Source organism: Emydura macquarii, unplaced genomic scaffold (assembly GCF_026122565.2).
Source record: "Emydura macquarii macquarii isolate MOO-44397 ecotype Brisbane River unplaced genomic scaffold, CSIRO-AGI_Emac_v2 contig_2768, whole genome shotgun sequence".
Lineage (NCBI taxonomy): Eukaryota > Metazoa > Chordata > Testudines > Chelidae > Emydura > Emydura macquarii.
The window spans coordinates 23,957,529-23,978,325 of NW_027132905.1; the positions used below are offsets into that span (position 1 = coordinate 23,957,529).

General features: G+C 39.5%; 1 protein-coding gene across 6 annotated transcripts in view; it reads right to left on the bottom strand.

The window, feature by feature from the left end:
• Nucleotides 1-19,599, bottom strand: part of PANK3 (pantothenate kinase 3) — a 103,275-nt gene extending 83,676 nt beyond the window's left edge. For 3 of the 6 annotated variants that reach the window (XR_010923355.1, XM_067566637.1, XM_067566638.1), the window contains exons 1-5: nucleotides 18,016-19,599; nucleotides 7,541-7,893; nucleotides 5,891-6,144; nucleotides 5,066-5,242; nucleotides 2,547-2,670 (exon numbers count right to left, since the gene is read on the bottom strand). Coding sequence is in view for 4 of the 6 variants with exons in the window: in XM_067566637.1 (XP_067422738.1) it covers nucleotides 2,547-2,670; nucleotides 5,066-5,242; nucleotides 5,891-6,144; nucleotides 7,541-7,893; nucleotides 18,016-18,043 (936 nt within the window). In the remaining 2 variants the exon portion in view is untranslated. Of the gene's footprint in view, nucleotides 1-1,780; nucleotides 2,671-5,065; nucleotides 5,243-5,890; nucleotides 6,145-7,540; nucleotides 7,894-18,015 lie in introns of all 6 variants that reach the window. The other 3 variants (XM_067566636.1, XM_067566633.1, XR_010923356.1) reach the window with 3 other exon arrangements.
• Between the last annotated feature and the right edge of the window lie 1,198 nt (nucleotides 19,600-20,797).

Below are 20,797 nucleotides of genomic sequence, written 5' to 3' on the forward strand. Positions count from 1 at the left end.
AGTTATAGCACCCAAACAACCTTACTTCTGCTTTACAATGGTATGCAGGAAAAATGAAATCTACATTTCTTTATAAACTGCATTAATCTGTGACCACAGACTGTCTTAATAAAAATGTGATGGTAATTACATAGTGTTAATACTGGACAGAGGTAGGAGAAATCTAAACACAATTAAGGTTGATTTTGATGCCTCAGCTATTTAATCCATTACTTTAATTATAATAACTTAAGATAATATAATATTCCTAGGTTCACTGTGCTTGATTGTAGGATAATTACAACATCCCTGTAATGTACTTTATCATTAAGTTACTGGTATGTATCTCAACCTTATCCCCTGATTATACTAGGGCTTGAAAAACTTACTAGCCAGAGATAGATATGAAAGGGAAGAGGATCCCCAATACTAATGTCAAACATAGCACAGATGCAAAACCCATCCTGCCCAGATCCCATGGGAAAAAAATAAAAGTGCTTAGATTTCTAACAGTGCTGTCATGGAAGCCTCTAAGCAGGTTCGATATTTCACACAGGCCCCTGGCTATTGTCGTAACAGGTTAAAATCATTGTATTGTGTGTGTGCCCCGAGTCCATGTTGAGAAAGACATAGAAAAATCCATTGAGGATTGTTAGTTGTGTTTCAAGTTGTTTTGTAGCCATCTGTCCTTATAACTGTTCCAAGTTATTTTTGTAATAGATAAGTGGAAGTTGTTAATCTTGTGTAATAGATAAGGAGGTAGGAGTTGTAAGCCCCATGGGGAGAGGAACTCAGAGGTAGCAAAAACCCTGACTGAAAAGTGACCAGTTGAACTTGGAATAAGGGGAACTTGTGAGCACAGCAGTCCTGGCCCAAATTTGGAAGTTTGCAGTCGCTGCAACTTTTATTTGGCAAGTTACATCCGGTCAAGGACGACCTTCTGGCCTGGGGACTCCCCAAGAAGGGACCGACAAAGTGATGTAGAAGATGTCCATAATTGGCTTAGCGGATGTATAGGCCGGAGTAGAGATAAAAGGGGTTGTCAGGCAGGCCCAAATCAGAGAGCCATACATCAAGAAAGGGGTGCACCAGAATCGTACTGCACAGAGGGTCTGATCAACCGTCACACCTCTCTCCGGCCCGTCGCCTCGACATTATATTAGAATAGTCAGGTAACTGGGCTGATAACCCGTTGGGACTTGTCCTGTGGATGATAACCTGGGTGTGAATACGATAGAGGTTCCACCTCTATCAGTGCTAAATAAGAAAGACCAGGTCATGAAATATTTATCTTTGCTGCTACTGGGTTCATCTCTACATGTGATAAGCAGTAAATGTAAATGTAAACTAACAATAATTCTACTTGTATTCCAGGAGTAATTGTGGCTATAACTGTTGGAATAACTGTTTTTTGCACTTGCTTTGTAACTATTAGTTGTTTCTTAAGTTTCATTTGTGTGTTAAGAATTTGTAAACGAATTAGAGAAGACAATTTGTGGTAACATCTTGCGGGCACCCTTCGATTTGTCCCAAAAGGGCAAATTGCAATGGGAGTTCTTGTAACTCTCGAAAGACTTGGGTGTAAGTTTTGTGTTTTAAATTGCAATCAGTGTAATTAATTGTTGTTTTCTGTACTTATATAAAAATGAATCAATAAAAGTTAATAGTTGTACTAGTAAGCTGATAAATATAAACTACTAAATCTGAATAGTTTGCCAAGTTTTTCTAAGTAGGTTGCCAAGTTTTTCTAAGTTACCGTTTCCAAGCCTCACATTCTGTCTTAAAAGGAATATATACGAACCACCTTAGTGTCTTGGAGCACCCTTCAAATCACTCCCATAATTTCGGAGGCCGTTTGCCCCTGGCAACCTTGTTGTCTCCAGAAAGACTTGGGTGAATTCAAAACACGGCACTTAGGCACGTCAACTAGCAGGTGACTATTTAGGAATCTCCACTCCAGCTTAGTACTGGAAGCTGGTAAAAGCTTTCTTCTTCTCATCCAGAGCTTGCTGGGGAGAGGAGAAGGGTTTCAGTACTCTATACCTCAACTGCCAAATTTTATCATTTTATGACTAGTTTCAGCATCTTTTTCCCCTATGTTGATCAAAGCTTCTTGGCTGTCCACTGCTGTATGGAGTTTTAAGTAGCCATAGTGAAAATGATCCTCAAGTTTATTCTGCAGACTAAGGAAGAGAACACCGATTTCACATAAATTAACATTTCAAAAAGTTAATTTTGCAATAATTAGAAGCATAACTATTTTTAAAATAGCTTGAATCCTGCAAAAACCAAAGTCTTTCCACCACCTTTGTTAATCAGAAAAGACAATTTATTTGCCATTACAAAGTGAATTCTCAAGTCTTATGAACCTTCTCAAAGGTACTAAAAGTATTCTGACCAGATGGATGCCCAGTTAACAGAACCAAACTGCCTCAGCTAAAAATTTGATAAAGATTTGAAAAGAAGAGTGACTGTTTTCCCAGTAACTGAAAAGCCACCACACTAGGCAAATGAAATTTTCTGACTCCCCTTCCTCCTTCCAGCCCCCCTCCACTTAAAGTGTTTACCTCATTTACTGCACACATCCGTGCTATAGACCCAATGTTATTGGTGATCGTAACCAATGTAGCTCTAGCCAGGTCTTCTTTACTAACAGTTTCTCTCTTCTCTTTGTAGATCATATTCCCAAAACTAGAGAGAGAAAAAACAATTAAATACAAAGTGATACATTAATATTTACAATAGATTTAGAGTACAGTTTCCATGCTGTAGTGGAAATTACATCTCCTGTTTATCCTGTCTTAATTGACCGCCTTTTCAAATGATCATTGAACATAGTAATTTGACCACTGAGATGGTAGAGGGTTGTGTGTCTATTTCTTTTTAAGGAGTGTATGCAGACATACTTCCTCCAAACCTTTTAAGACTGAGTCCCTATGAGCTAAATCTTTCTGACCAGGCTATAGAATTTCATGAAGGAACAACTTTAGTCATGGCTAAGCAAAATTAGTCTACAACACTAGCCAGAACAAGTGAAGGTAATTCTGAGCTCTGACAGATTTATTCTGCAGCTTCTGAAAAACCAGCCTCACTTCTTCATTCACTAAACAAAACTATTTTGTTCCATTTATGCCTTTAAGTTCCATAGAGAAATCAAGATAATCAACACAAAAATTGCAAGTACAGTAAAACAGCACTGGGGATTTAAAGTGACTATGTAATCACAAGAATCATACAAGTTTACTACCACAATTCTGATTTTTTGGGGGCTGAGGAATTCTGCCCTGTAGCTGGCCCTATATATAGCAAGGAACTTGAGCTCATATACCTACTCAGGATTTTGCCTACTCACAGCCTATGGTCTCTTTTTGATTGAAGACATAAGAACCCTTACTGGCTGAAGCAAAGCTGAAGGACATGGAATTAACAGCACTGTTTCCCATCCCAAGCCCCTCTGAAATTAAAGCCTCTAGTAGTTTGAGAAGGAGGACAAAAGTAGGTAGAGGTGGTATACAGTAGACTCCAATTGAGGGCAAGTAAGAAAAATCAGATGATCTCCTGGGGGGGGGGGGGGGGCGGAGGAGGGGCGGAAGTGGACGACGACAGGGGGACACGACACAACAACACTGAACCCATTTTAAAAAAATAAATAAATCCATGCAGTCATAGAAACAGTTATTAAACTTTTCACTTCCAGCAGGACTGATGATAAATCCATTATTTGTCCATACTACATACTAGCTTTAAGTTTATGTTATTCTCATTCTCCATTTACATTCTCATTCCTGCTTCGTAAAACATGGATGCTGCTCCAATAGCCTCCCAACTAACGAGCAACCTGAACAGCGAGCACAGTAAAGTATTAACCTTCTGCCATGGGAGGATTGCCCAGTTCTCAAATTTGCTGGTAGAATAATTACCCACCATCCTGAGACAGGCCTAAAACTGCTTTGCAATTATGAAATCTTGTGATAGGCTAGCAATTTGTATTTGGCAGAAGCTAAGGAAATAACTGCAATATAACTATAACAACTGACTGTTAAACATTCAGATTGACTACTTGACTAGAGGGAAGCTCTCAGGGTAGAATAAAAATAAAAAACTATGCAAGACTACTTTTCATTTCAGTATTCAAGTGCAGGATCTTGGCTCTTACACAACTGACAATCAATTGTAATTAACCTTGAAGAACCTAGAACTTTTAAAATTGAAGATGTGCCTCAGTGCCAGTTACAGTATTTCATTTTTTTAAAATAAAACCTCTACAGATTCGCAGTTATTAGTGACAAGCAGACTATATTTAGGCAGCTGGAATCTTGATCTTCAATAATCTTGGCTATTCCTAAACTATAACAGCTGTACTAGATTTTTTGGGTGAATTAAACCAAGAAGATCACCAAAAGTATTTTCCCAATAGAAGTGTTTTTCACCTTCCACTGGATAGCAGCTATAAAAATATAAGTACGCTCAAAACTACACTAATTCATCTGGTATCTGTAGAATGCTTCTGAGATGCTGAATAACTGAAAACAGTGGTTAAATCAAAATGCTTTGCCTGGGTGCCTGACTGGTTAACCTAAAATGTATCAAAGTGAGAAAATAAAGTCGAGATAGGAAGAGCTGTTGTAAAATGGAGAAAAAAATTGTCAGATTAAACAATGCTCACAAAGATCCCAAAGAGCCACTAAGGAGCTTTGAAAAATATTTTCATTCCTCTTCCTATGCCTGCCAGTCCTCTGATCTGTGCACATTCTATGTATTCTTTGTTTGTTTATTTTAAATCTACAGTTGATGCTCCATAGTTTTTCAGGAATAAAATATTACTGAGTGGGACTGCTGTAGCATTCCCTCTAGCTAGTAATCAAATACCACTATATGGTTTCAAAATTTTCAGAAAGGTTAGCTGTATATATTTTTAGACACAAAAGTAATTGAATTGAAATAGTAAAATTGCAAAAACAGTTCTGCTAACAGATAATGAACATGTCTTTTAAAAATCTTAACACTTCAGTCTTAATAGACAAGAAATGGTGATACCTCCTCATTAACAATTCATTATAGTTAAATAAGCAAGTCTCTTGCTTACCTAGATGCTACTGCCCATCCTGGCAAGCCAAAACGCTCATAATCCCCTCCATAAATATCCCGGACAAGCTTGTCGGCATGTGTGCTGTCCCCTTTGGATGCCATTTCAAGAGCTTCTTCAAAACTTTCACAGCCAGTCAACAAACTGCATAAACCCAGAAATGTCCCTCCACCTAAACTAATGAAAGAGGAAAAGAATGACATTTAAACAGTATTCTCTATACCACTAGGTATGTGTTCTCACATAGTGCAACAAAATAAACTAGAAATGCATTCCTTCAATTAAAATACTGTTTTGTCTGCCTTCTTGCTCAGAGCTTAGTATTGCTTACAGTTTTGTACTGTTTCGCAGAAAAGTCAGTTGTGAATCATGGCAAAAACGTTTACACAGTTGTCAGCCTAACTGTGCACAAATATAATAAGATTTTGAGCTGTAAAGTTAAGTAAACTATTTAAAAATAAATGCATTTTTGCTGTTTTCAGAGAATTCTTTTGCATGAAGTTCTGGCACATCTAAGTTAAGGTACCAAAATTCATACTTGCAATAGATAAGTGAAATAGCTATGAGTATCAAAGTGCTAGTTGGAGGGCATAAACGCAGATGAAGATGCCCTGAAAGAGATGCCCTGCAGAGGTGACAGCAGAAAAAACACTAACTATACCTCCACACTGCAGCCAGAGAGATAATTACCAATAGCATTAACTGTAAGCTAAATAGGACATGAAATTGGTCCATCAAATGGGAAAGAACTTATCTGAAAGCTTAAGAAAATATTAGGGTAATTATTCCATATAAGAATCATAACTTAAGATTTCAAATCACTACCTTGTTCCAGACACTCTCTTATAGTTGTCTTTAGAATGAACGGCTAAAATACTGACTCCTGAACCAATGTTTACAACCAGCAATGGGTATGGATCATCCAGGTTAAAAGGCATCTTTTGGCATCTTTCAGGTTCTGAGGCATTTTCAAAGTAATAGCACTCTGCCTGGCCATTGAAACTGACAGAATCTATATACAACAGGCCTTTGACAAGGCAATCAAGCTCATCCAGTTTGTGCAGCTGGAGGTTTCCAATCTGTGAAAAAGGAAAGGACAAGGTTAACAATTCATGAACTAAGTATGCTGGACATTTAATAAGATCAGTAGCACACTGCTAACGATAGAAGTTAGCTTTCCATGCACTTATGCTTTAAGTCATTGTTAAAAAATTAGCAGCATATTTTTTGCTCATTCCAGACCAAAAGCCGTTAGCAAACACCCAAAAATACCATCAGGTATTTTATTAGTCAAAATCATACATCTGCAAACCTGTGTACCTTAATGGCAAAACATTCATTTGTAAGATACCAAAAAGAAAAAGTTCATGACTGTTTAAAAACTTAAAACAGTACCCTATTTAACTTAACCATTACTCCAATGATCATAAGAAATCTAACCTGCAGTGACCTGGCTTCTGTCAGATTGAGTATCAAACATGCACCACTAAAAAAAAAAAAAAAAAGTTAAAATGGGCTTAGCATGTAATAGCTCTTCCTAATCTTGGTTTAATGGTACTTGTACTGTCATTCTCTGACAGAAAATCCAAAAAATCTGCAGCTCAAGTTTATCAAGGATCCTGGGAAAGTAGTAGCTGTGTCAATCTGTTAGAACAGAGTTCTAATTACATTTTCTTGCTTTAGGAATCTTACGAGAGAGGTCTAGGGACCTTTCAACACAACATTTGCAATACAACAAGAGAATCTGCACACCAGGTAGTTTCACAAGCCCAACTGGAAATAATGTAAAATCGCCTGTGACAGAAGTAATATCTGGACTAGAAAGTGAACCACTTTTGCCAATAAGAGGGGGAAAATTCCACTTTGTTTTAGGTCCTTTGTTGCCAAAAAGGATTGTCCTGCTGCTGTTCATTGGGTCAGAGTTGAACAACAACGTATTAGGTTAGACTCCTCAGAACTGACCCAGTCCACAGAAGTGGAATAGCAGCGTTCAACACCACTTTGAGGAAGAGAGGCTAGAAGGAACTCAGATAGATGGCAGTTGCCAAAGACTGTATTGAACAGAAAGTCCAAAGTGAGCCAATCACCAGATGTTTAATCTCAAATGTTTCCTAATGCAGAAACACTAATAATTAGAAAGAGGACATTTTATATAAATAGGTATCATACTTTGTACCTATATGTCTCAACCCATTTCATTAATGGAATCTTCTGCTTAGTTTTCAGTTAGATCTATATTAACAATGCCCAATCCCATCTTCCTGATTATTAATTATACCAATAGAACAATCCAGGAAGTATATTTCTATGTGGTTATTGCATTTAACAGGTGAGTAGTTACTTAGCCTTTGCACGTTCAAGGCTTGAAATGATTGTCCAGAAAGACACTGCCCACCTTCCACTGACTAAACTGCTGTGAGCGATGCTTTTTTTTTTTTACAAAGGCTACAGTACTAGGGAAGGTAGACTACCTACTGTGCGAAAATCTTCTTCAAACTTATAAGCACCACCTCCAGTGGCACAAAGCACCGTGTGTAGTGTTGAAAAGTTTTTATTTCTTCCCATTTGGATAAAGGTAGGCAAGTCATGAGTTGGGAATCGAATAAAGTGCAAGTTTCCCCTTCGGCCAAAAAGCGTCAAGTCTTTCAGTTCAAGGTGGACATCTCGAATGCCAGTGGATCCATAGGCTATGTTGGAAGTCAAATATTTACGGATGCTCTTCAAGCTTTCAACTTCCTCCTGCTCCTCTTCTGCAGTGATATCAATAGGTTCGAAATATGCAAGTTTCACCAGCGTTCCCCCAATGTCCATGCCAAACCATGGAAAAGCTGTGGAAATGGAAGAAGCATTCCATTACTATTGTTAAAAAAACAAACTGATACACACATAAATTGAGATAACTGAGTGGAGACCGAACACTCTTTAAACTAGGAAATCATTAATATTTATTTTCTTCAATGCTTATTCCTCTCTCTATTTAAAATTTGGAACCAGATAAGAAACAAGTGAAGTTATTAGCCACTTATTTGAAGTTATCTTTGTGAGATATACTCTATCGGACCTGGTTAAAACCAAAACAGGACGTAATCCACCCCCCCCCCCTCCAAACAGACTTCATGTGATCTCCCAAACTAACTCAAATCCACTAACAAGATGCTTGAAAAGATGCAAAGTATTCTACTCCCCACACTGCCTTTTAAAGAGGAAGTTTACCTATAATTTTCCAAGCAGAGTACTAAACAAATACTTTACTTTTTAACAGTAGCGTATGAGTTTGAGTACATAGGTTGCAATGTGCCAAGCAACGAAATAGACTAATTATATGTAAAACAAATCAGACAAATATTAGCCTCCATCTAAGAGTCATTTTGTCCTGACTATATAATACATTTAACAATTCTTTTAAGAAATGGGCATTCTTCCACTGATTTCTGAAAAAAGTACAACAGAACGTAGATAGCTAATTCCTGGAGGTAAAAAAGGAACAGTGGTATAGCTCTTGGAAACTGCAGAGTGCTAGTGCCAAGTATGAATATTAAAAAAGTACATGCAAGGTATTAAATGTTACTAAACCTGGGTTGCAGCTAATGTTTCTATAACTTTTTCCTCAAAAAGGGAAATTTCTTGCATGAAAACAGAAGTCATCTTTATTTAAAAACAACACTTCCAGTGCTACTGAAATACTGGTATTTTGTCTCAGTCACATTTCCTTCATATGTTTGCCGTGACAGTGTGCAAAAAGAAGATTTTCTTGTAGAAGCCTATGCTATACAATAGCTCAAGACCATGACTTTACTACATGCCTGCATATGCCAATCAACTTTCAGAACTATTTGTGTTGGACAGGACTGAGTAGCTTCATCTAGTATATTCCCATTTATTGGGGCACAACTGATGTTATCCCTAAATCATCTCTAATAAATAGATTTCAAATGTAGCCCAAAATATGTCTGAATATGACTATTCCATCAGCTCCTAAAATAGCTTGTTCTATTGTCTGTTACTATATTTGAAGTTTTTAACTGTTACCTAATATATCTACTCTAAGAGTGTTCTCCCTACCTCAATATGCATGTTTTTCACAAAAGGTGTGAATCAAAGAGATTCTCCATGTCTACAATCTTCTCTTCAGCAGCTATCACTGGAGCTGCTTATATACTGTGGTTATATGATAAATTGTCATCACTACCATCTCCAAAAAATGAGCATTAGCACGATGCTTCAAAGCCAAATGTTCCTTTCTCTCGTATCACAATACATAACTCTCCTACAAATCTTTATATGCATGTAACTCATTCCACCACATTTCTTACTACATATTTTCCCTTTTTGGGCAAACATTGGTAAGGCATGATTAGCATTTGATAGTATGGGACTGTACCTTCTGAGTGGTTGATTTTATTACAAGCTAGTAATCAATATTAAGATATTTATTTAATTTACTCATAGTGGAGCTTAGGAAATATTTTAATTCTTTCACCATATGAACAAAAGGCAGCCCAATATTATGCAGGTAAACATGCACTCAAGTGCAACTTCCTGTTACCCCAACTTCCTGTCCCTCTTTTGGGACATTGCTATATGATATCTGATCTCTCTATTTCCTTAATTTATATTTTTATTTATTTACACAATTTAAAAAGCATCTTCTCTCCCCTCTCGCACAATGTTGCAAACTATTTAAACACAGTGCAGTATCAACCCCAGATTTAAAAAAGCCAAAGATGTGGTATCATTTAAAGACGTGGGAGAAAAGAAAGAAATGCTAGGGAGGTCAACTGTGATTAAAACTGAACATACCTTGAAGTTAAAAAAAACTTGAATAGAAAGGCTCAGAAGCGCTCCAAAAGTAAGCGCAACATCCAAAAAAAAAAAAAAAAAAAAAAAAAAAACCAACCCACAATTAATTGTGAATTAAAGTGCAATGATGGAACCCTAAAACTCATGTGATGTTAAAGCACAAGGCTCTTGGAAGAATTCTCAGACATAACCAGGTTGTCCTTTGCTTTAAAAGCCAGCTGCCCTCTTCCCCCCACAAAAAGTGATAATCATCATGCCATATTAGTCATAGATAAACCAAATGACTGCTGTGACTGAAGACAGAGTTCATGTAGGAAGATAGAAAGAAAAAGAGAGCGTGTGTGGGGGAGGGGATGGGAAAAGAAGAGAAGTCAGTTTTCTTCAATGATTTAACATCAATGACACAGATCTCACCAACTATCATTATTATTACCTAGATTTAGAAACACCTGAGTTCACAACTCTGACTCCTGAATACCCAGCTTGGAATCTCACATTTACTTCTCCAAGTGCATGCTGAATAGGACAATCGGCCACTTATTTTTCCAAAGCTACTCTGGACATTCCCTTGTTTTTAAACTCAATTCAGAGCCACTTTATATTGAACACTGGTGCAGGATTCCACAAAAAAAGATAAAGAATATGTTGAACTTGTCCAAGACTTAATTCCAAAGTGTATCAGATTATTAGTGTTGGTGGTGGTGAGATAACTGAATAAATAGTATAACATATTAATCAAAGGTTGCCTCAAGATGTTCATATATGTAAGATCATTAATGGCATGTGCTAAGAGCAGATCTGAGAAATGGATACTCTGAGAACACTACCAGATGTTAGGGTATGTACATGACAGGAAGAGAACGAGCCAAAACATGTACATATTTCTTTAGTAGCAAGATCTACGTGAGAGCCGATACTTGCTCTTGGAAGAACGAAGGTTCTATTAACAGTTAGGCAAGGGGAAAAATGTCCTCTCCACCCTCGAGATACTCTAGAAGTAATTTTCCTCTAGGAAGCTGAATTTTTGTTGGACCTTTGTCAGACAAGCTAGCACCATGTTTTTAAGTCTAGGTAATATTTCAGTATATTGCAACTAATTTTAGTGTAACTCTAGCAATAATTTCTGTATCATTAAGATCTCTGAATGTTTAAATATCTTACTTTATTATTCAATTAAAAAAAATCCAATAAAAAAAAACCTGTCTGAATGTACTAAATCAGTAACTGTCTCCACTTAGCAGTTCAGATACCATATTCTTTGGTGTATCAAAGAAAAAATTAGTGAGCAGGTAACTACCCATGAAACAGACTCATTAGGCCATAACTTTATCCCCAAACAATGCAGAAGAATTGGTAAGGTGCACAGTTGGCACAGTGGTTGACCAACAATCTGAACACAGTATAGCGAAGACAGCAGACAAGCATAATAATGGATCCAGGAACACAGGAATTGTAATCTGTAGAGTAAATACACAGGATTTAATACATGAAAGCTCCTCCACACCCAACAAGCCATTCAGATCAGTTACAATATAACTGAATTTCCTTAGTTGTTACTTTAACATATAAATGCATGCTTAATTTGCAGCTCTACTCCAGATTTTAAAAGGTTTCTCATTTTATTAGTCGCTAGCACTTTACTCAAGTGAAGACTTATTAAGCAACTTCACTGTAAGTGAAATTTCTGAAGTAAACAGTGTTGAGGAAGAAAGGGAAAGTTTTATTTACCCAATTACCTGAGTATTATATAAAATACAAAGGATTCTTTCTAGTGTATGGAGATATGTAATGAGGACATGTGCTTTCATTTGTTTGTCACCCAAATAATTGTGAAAAAATCCCCTGCATCTGCATAGTAGATACTACTGATTTAAGCTGTTAATATTTAATAGTTTGTAGAGAGAGGCAGAGGACTGATTTCAGAAATTAGACATCTAAATTAGTCTGATTTACAGGAACAAGTTTATGTTTCTTGGATACACAAAAATGGGCAAACAAAAAACAATTTTGAGGGAAACTACAGAGAAAGCCTGCTCAAGATGAAAAACTTCCCATTTTTCAGGTTGCAACATATTTTTATGCCAGTGTTATCCAATACAACTTTTTTGGAGGGATAACTACTCAGTATTGGAATGAGGTTAGTCTTGAAATCAAATTACAGAATGAAGAGATTGATCAGATTTTTTTTGCCTCTATTATAGTAATCTATATAAGCTCATGTCAGCAGAGAGAACCCTAGCACCTAGTTTGGTTAGTTCTGGTCAGTAGGTTTTAACTACATTTCTCAAAGTTCTTTTGTTTGTAAAAAGGTTGCATCATTAGTATAGGAGGGGTTTGGGGTTTTTTTTTTTTGTTGTTGCTACATTTAATATGCAAAAATGCCACTAGATCATATTTATGTAGAACTAACAAACTTAGGTGAGAATCTTTTCCAGAGAGAGGTATCTTGGTTATGTAAGTCACATTAATTCAGTTTAAATGAATTTTCCCCCCAGAAAAATAATTGCATTTTGCTTTCTTACCACGAAAGTAGTTATATATAGGGTACTGTAGGAAACAGCTGTGCACAAGCTGTTATTTTTCTGGTGACCCTGAGACAGTGACACAATAGAAACATTTATCCAGCCTTACCAATACCAAAATCGGCCTTCAGAGCTGTAAGCTGGCTAGAGCTAGAACCTTAAAAAAAACCCAAAAAAACCCTACTCCTGAAGAACCCACTAGTGAGATCATTTCTATAGCATTAGTTTAAAAAAACCCCAAACCCGTGTTTGTACTGCAGAGCAGAGAGAATCCTTGTAATCTCTTCGAACTCTTGAATCCCTCACTCAGTAGAAGTTGCCTAAGGTGGACTCAATCTGTATCTTTATTATGTGAAAGGAAATACAGATGAGCACATATACATTTCCCCCTCATTGATCAGCACACACAGTGAGATTCTATCAGCAGGGTTAACATAAGAATGGCAATAAAAAGTTCTGATTTCAACCCTATTTAGGTGAGAGAGATTTTGCTCAAGCTCCAGGCATTACTTCCTGCTTGCATCACCACCTTTTAACCAATTGTGACCATGGCTGAGGATTTCACACCTAGTTGGTGGAGTTCAAGGCTATGCACAGATGACCATGTGACCAATCTGCATATTTCATTATACAAGATGTATGACCGGTCTACCTAAGATATTGTTGAATCTCAAACAGATCATGCTTTGAAATGGAGATTTTCTTTTCACCTTACAGGTTTTATGTATGTTCCACCTGATTCATCAAGGGAATTAATTTTGAGGCCTTCTTGCCTTTGACAGTGGTTTGATACAGCATGTCGAGTGCTTTGGACTTGGGACATACATGGGCATTCTATGCGTGCCCTTCTCACATTCAGCATGGGCCATGCCTTTTCCTTTGGATGAGTGGGCTGGGAAGAGAATGATGGCTGCATGATCTCAAGACCAAGGAAAAACGGAACTGACTGAGAATAACACCATGCTGGAAGTTTGATGGCTGTAGAACTGTGTCAGGATGGAAAGAACTCACAACTAGTGGGGGAAGGAAAGCCTTCTATCCTTTTCCGATTTCTCTATTCGTCCCATGAGACTTTGGGAAAGGACTTGTCCTTCTAAGGTATCTCCTCCACTTACAAGGGCCCAATACACTTGGAAGCAGTTTACAGAAAAGAGGAAACAAGCTGCTCTTAGCCCATGAGATTAGATCTCAAGGACTACTACAAAACAACGCCTTCTACTCCTGTAACCTTCTGGGGTGTTGGACTTCATTAGAACATTAGAAGGCCAGGTAATGCTCAGTTAAGGTCTCCCCCAAAAATAAAGGTGCGTGTTAGAAGAAAGGAGGCAAACTAGCAAATATCAAGAAATGATAGTTAAAGTACTGCTTCATACATAGATCATCGATTTAACATTTTAAATATGAAAATGCAAAATTACATGCAACAGCATGAAAATTTCAATTTCATTTAGCAAACAATGCAAGACCACTTTACAAAACATGTACAATATCACATAACCTAATCATTTGATTCATCTCTAAAAATATGGCTTCAAGCACGGATCTTCTTACGTAAATAGGCTTGGTTTGTAATCAAAACTAACCCACATCTTATTCCTAACCAGACTTCACTAAAGCAGATACATAACATTTTAGTTTAATCAGCTAGTAGATGATAATTAGTTTTTCCACCATTCTTGATTCTTTACAGGTTAAGTTTTAGGCAGATATCAATAGTATAATTTGTATACATAATTAACTCTTCGAGGGGAAATGGATGAATTGGAAAGAAATACTCGAGAAAGTAATTAGCCAAATCTGTGTTTCCAGCTCTTCCGAGACATGTCATAGAAAAACAGTAATAAAGCATACTTATTGAACTTTGATCTTGTTTCTCTTCTAAAAGAATAGTAAACAAATATCCACATGTATGTGAAAACTACCTGACTGAGATTTTTGGAGTTCTAAATCAAGTTGCATGGACAGTATGGTTTGATAGCAAAATTTATAATTTTACAATACTACAACAAATCTTATACACATTTTTCTGTAAGAATTAACTTGTATGAAGTTCTTAAGTACTTAAAATTTTATCACTTACAAGATATGAAAATTTATACTTCAGCAGTTCTCTAACAAACTCATTTTTGATATAGGTGTCCCCAAACTAGCCACATGTTAAATTTGGCCTTGTAAACAACCCTGCTCACAAATAAAACCTTTGATTAGTAGTGTGCCAGATGCTATCTCCTCCAGCTGAGTGATGGAAGGTAGTAATCTTTCAGTTCAGAGTTTAAATTGAGCACCTACAAAAGGCAGCGTCAGGAAAAATATTAACCTGAAACCTGTGTACAGTAATCAAAGTTAAGCTTGTAAAATAGAAAATGCACTAGTTTGTCACGTTATCTTCTACAAAAATCTATTTCTTTAGTCTTTCGAAGCATTCTATCTTTCTAGCTCTTAAACCCCTTACCTGGTTTTGTCAGTAAACAGAATGTACTAATGACTGCTACAGAGAAATACTTTCTTCTTACATAAAGGAAAATAAGCTTCCTTCCATTCATTACAAGCTTCTCAGTCAAATGAAAATCAGTTGTGACTAAGAATATCATGATAATCTAGTTGTCTCAGTAATAACAGGTATAGAAAAATATTTCAACCAACAATTTATAAAAGTGACTTGTGATGTATTCACCAACAAACACCTTCACACATCCTCTCATGCTGCCCCACAGGCATCAGAAAAGCTGTCAAAATCTTTACAGCAATCACCATGTTTTATTTCAAATGCCTTCATAAATCATCTCTGCCGTGGCAAAGAAAAGCTGCCATCTAGCAATAGCTAGGCAGATGACAATTTATGACTATGTTATTTTTAGGCTTATTATGTCTACAAGTTATAGCTATAGATAATCTAAGCTAAAATACATTACTACTGTCATATCATCCTTCTTCACTCCTTGTTTCAGCCAGTTTACTACTTGTCTTTTAAATTGCGAACTCTATGGGGCAGAGACTGTTTATTATGTTCAGACAGTGCCTAGCACAAGAGAGCCACTACCTGACTAAGACTTACAGATGCTACCACAAGATAAATAAAATATTGTACCTGGTACCAGAAACCTGTGATTAAAAATACAAAATTAATCTGGAGTTAAAACTGAGAATATAACATTACTTTAAAGGATAAAAACAGGGACGTTGTAATTATCCCCAAAACAAGAATACAAATACAAATACAGAAAATACAAAGTCGAGGTTAAACTTAAGGTAGGGAAATGTGAATTCAATTCTTAAAGATGAATTTCCATAAATTAACATATTTTGATTTCTTCTAAGCACAAACTTAATTTAGCAACATCATGGTATTTTAAATTATTAAATATTTCATACATAACCTGGAAACCTCTCTTTTAGGGGTGTTCTTAATTTTTAAAAAAATATTAAGTTTAAAGCCTCATTCATCAGCATATGGACTATGCTATCTCACTCCAGTCATGTCCTCTACATTTCCCTGCACACACCATTTTCCCTTTAACTCCTGCTCCTCATATTCACTCCTGCTTTCCCTGTTGTGTAAATGTGGTACAACAGGCAATTTTGTAAAATATCTTTTTAGGATAAGTTGTCATGTTTTGCCATTATTCTCCATAGCTGAAAGTTTCTTCTTCAGCAGAGATAGCGGGACAATATTTCTTCTGCAAAGATTTCCACAGAGAATTCCTCTCCTCCACAATGGCTGCCATCTCCCAATGCTTTCAAAGTAACTTTAGCAAAGATATACTTTCATAATGGTCAATGCATTCCACCAGAAAAAGTGAGTTTGAAACCCAGTTGCCCTTGGAGAAAACAACATGGTCAGAGGCCACCACCTTCCCTGATGGCAACCGGGCTTCACTTTCGCTGTTTCTCCCATCAGTGGAGATGCCTTAGTATTAAGAATAGTGAATTTTTTTTAAAAAAAAAAAGCAAAAAAGCCAAGTGTGGGCATTTCTTAGAATTCATAAAGTCATTGTGGAAGCTACAGAAGACTAATTCGGGTGACAGTATTTTATTATAGACTCATTTACACTAGGACATTTACCTACTAAACCCTGTTCCATTCTGTGCACACTTGTTCTTACATGCCTTTTAACTCTATTTCGCTTACAGTCACTACTGTATCTGTTAGCAACAAGCACATTTCTTTTTGTTAGCAAGACTTATGCATTTTTTCCATATGCAATTTGCTCAGTAAAATATATAGATCTGTATTTATATACATTTCCCCTTGTATTTACTGAACAGTAATACTTACTGTCTAAGTGTCTAGTTATAGAGTTTGGATAAAGGTGATTCTATTGGCCCAATTCTCAAGCCCTTATTCATGCACCTACTCCTTACACCTAATAATTGTTCCACTGACTTCGAGTAAGGGTTTGCAAAATGGTCCCAATGTCCATTTAAAAAAACTTGAAATTAAAGTTGCCTGTTCAGATATCAGTGACTAAAGTGACACACTGTATATGTACACCTAAGGATATATTTTATGACATAATGGAAAAAATTAACAGTTTAGACTGTCACTGTGTTCTTTCCTTTTGCCCATGAGAGCTAATAAATTCACTAGTTATCTGTTACAAAACGAACAGTATCTTCTGGCCAAACTTAAAAATCATTGGTTAAAAATGTATGAAGTTTTGAAGTTACAGACATAAAATTGTTAATTCTCATATTCAAATAGTTTCAATTGTTAGTGACAAATCTTAACTGTGTTACTGGTGATTCTCAGAGCTGGAATCAGAGTGAAACTTTCTGGGTGACCCTGGGCACTCTCTCTGTACCTCAATTGTTCATTTGTAACATGGGAATAATAAATTCATATGCTATGGTGATGAGTACTACCATAAGCCTATAAAGGTCCATGGGGAAAGACTATCTTTTCTATCACGGGTGTCTAGTACCTAGCTTATATAAACAGGGCTTTGAACCCCAATCGTGGCCTTATCACAATATAAACAATTAGTAGTAAGAAGTGTAAGAAATATCACTAAGATTACACTTATGAAGGAGTACTTAGGGGAACAGAAGTCACCTTGTAATGCTGATTTATTTTTAAAAGTATGGTTCTCCTCCACCCCTCAATCTACCTTCAAGAAGAAACATTTATAAGGTACAAGAATAGCCAAATAACTGACTGGCCACGATATGGGACTGCTTCACTATTTGGATACATTGATGAAACCTCTAGGTTATTAACAGAATGAAGTCTCATGCCTCTCACCTCTTCAAAACATAATATCTGTCCTTATTTCCACCTGCAAAAAGCTCTCATCAGAAACACTTGATTATCTATCTAGGTTCTTATGTAGCTCCCATCACAGAGGCATCCCACATATTTAAATAGTAGTATTACTTTGGCTGCTAAAAAACAATTTCAGAGCTCAGCTGACTTTCTAGAACAGCCAACCAGAGCTGGAGAGAGTCTCAGAAACCAGAAAACTTCCGCACTTAGAAGCCAGATCAATTCGAAGAAAGGGAGCCTGATGTTACACCAGTTTTTCCAACCCACCTCTTACAGCATTTACAAATGTAAAAATAAATGCATCTTCCTTCCTAAACCAAGAAAAGCAAAATTGTGTGTGTGTGTGTAATTACACCCAGGCTTACATGGTTTCTTGGCATCCTTGATCTTCATGTCTTTGCAGTTGTAGCAGCTCCAGGTAGATTTTTCTCCTGATATTGGTGGGTGAGAGGAACAGGAGCAGCACTTCTGGGTGGGTCTTCTCACTGTCTCCTGAGGCGGAAAGTCTCAGAAGCTTTTCAGGGCTGGGTCTCTATCTCCTGATCTCAGTCGTCGGCTCGTGAGTGGTAGAAAGCAGCAGTTCAGAGTTAGTGGGCGTCAGGCTGTCTCCTCGAGATCTAAGATAGCAGCAGCACCTGATCTGTTTGTCTAGTTTAGGGGAAGAGGCATAAACGTGGGGGATGGGAAGAACGCGATGTCTCCTCCCTAGGTTAGGCGGGGGTAGGAGTAGTGTCTCTCTCCAGGCGGGGTAGGGGACAGAAGCAGGGACCGGCCCTGCTCCGTTACAAGGACCCTCCTCCTCTGGGACAGTTCATGTCCTGCTGGGCTGGGGTGGATACGGCTTCTTTCTCTGTGGGGCTGCTCTTGCTTGCTGCTCATACGGCGGGAGCACCTATGTAGGCTATGGGTGAAGGGGTATGGAGAGAAGGCGTCTGTTCCTGCTCGCAGCACCTATAACTGGAGGGTGGCGTCCCTGGCTCCTGGCGGCAGAGGCTGGCAGCCCCTTTAGAAGGTGGGAGCGAGTGAGAGGAAACAGCCGCCGCTCTCTTGAGGCGGGGCCTCCCTACACTCAGAGGCTGCTCCGCCGCGCCGGGGCCCTGACTGGGCGGGGGCAGAATCAGATACGGCCCAGAGTAGGGCCCCGGCCGAGGAGAGGGGGGCCCCACCCGAACGCACGCGCGCCCCCCTTCGGCGCAGGGGTGCCTAGCCTCACTGAGCTCCCACCAGCACAAGATGGCGGCCGCTGCCGCTCCACACAACAGGGACGGACAGAGGGAAGCTCAGCAGCTCCCCAGCGTCGAGTCCGCCCGCCTCAATCGCCGCTGCCGCAGCGCTGCCTTCTCCACCCCGGCCGCGGAGTTCCGCGCAAGGAACGATGGGAGCCGAAGTCTGTTGGGCACCGAGGAGCCGTTCTCTAATCTCTACCTACAGCTCCCAACATGCCCCGCACCATCCCCCTCCTTCCGCCTTCTGCGCGCGTCGCACGATGGGAGACACAGCACGGGCCGTCAGGGACAAACAAGGGGGCTTTGCCCCGGGCTCCCAGCATGCAGCGCGGCCTCGGCGCCTCAGCTTCCCCCCTCCGACCGCGAGAACAGCACACCGCTCACCCCACCCATCCCCGACCAATCACAGGCTGCCGCCGCCGCCTCCCTTCTCCTTCCGCTCTCCCTCCTTCTACAGCTCCTCCTTCCCTCTCCGGTCCCGTCCGCGCGTGAGTCTTAGGGCAGGGGACAGCGAGGCAGCCAGGCGAACTGCTGCTGCCGCCGGCCCTTTACGAGGATGAGCTGGTTGAAAGGGGGAGGGGGAAGAGGACTAGAGCGGGGGAGCAGCTACCGTCCCATGAGCTGCGCGTGCGCCGTTCCCCTTCCCGCCCAGGCGGGCTCCTGTCGTGGCTGGCACTGTCCCCGCCCGCTTACCTCGCTGGCAGGCAGTCGCTGTTCCGGCCTAGTGTAAGCTACACCTCAGTAAGCTGCCTTGCCTCGACCTAGCTGCATTTAAATTGGTCTCCAGCCGAGGCCCATTTACTCAGTCCCGTCACCTTGTTGGGGTGACGCAGCATCAGCGCAGCTGCTGCTTTGCCCATGTGGACTGTTACCGGCCTTCGGGAGCCAGCCCTCAGTGCCCTGCGCTGACAATACGATCAGTACGAGGGCTCTTGGGGAGGGTGTGCACCGCTGACACAAGGAGCCAAGTGCACACGTGTAAGCGATTTAATAACTGGTGGCCGTATGCCGATGTAAGGTAGACTAATATGATTTTGCAGTGTAGACAGGACCTCTGCTGGCTCCAAGGCTTGGCTGAGCAAGGGCAGGAAGCAGCATTGATACCCAGCCTCACTGCTCCCCAGAGGTGCAGCTGCTAAGAAGGGCCCAGATCCTGCCTTCCCTCCCATCAGTCCGTAGCTTCAGTTCACCCAGGGCTACCCACCACAGGCCAACCCCAAGGCCTTGCTCTGCTTCCTGCAGGAGCTGGCCTCAACCCTTGTGTCTACAGTGTGTCAGCCACTCATACAGCTGTTGTGTGGGTGAAGCCAGACAATTCCTTCACTCAAAGGAGCTTGACCAGACATGCAAGAAAGACACAAACACCCTCTTGCCCAGAGCAAACGTGACACAAAGCCATCACTCTGTCTGGCTCCTCAGTCCTCATCCCCCAAAGGAAACCTGTATGATGCCCCCCAAAGATGAGCCTGGGATTTTTAAATTCATAACTGCGCTAGCCACTAAAAATAATGGTATGAATAGAGACACTGTATTTATATCTCAGTACAACAATCTGCAATCCACTCATTCTCCTTTGTGCTATGATTGCAGAGGTGTTAATCGTCAACTTCAACTTGAATGGTCTCTTGCAACGTGGTAACTCCTTATGCTTAACTATCTGTTCCACCTTGTATTTATGACACTCTGAGGGCTTGTCTGCACTTACAGTGGCACAGTATAGACACTACCTGTACTGACAGGAGGGATTCTTTCATCAGCATAGTTAATCCACCTCCCCAAGAGGTGGTAACCAGGTCTGTCAACCTAGTACATGGGGAGTTAGGTTGGTTTAACTATGCTGCTCATGCGTGTGGATTTTTCACACTGGTGACCAAATAGTTAAACTGACCTAATTTTCTAGTGTAGACCCACCCTGAGTAAC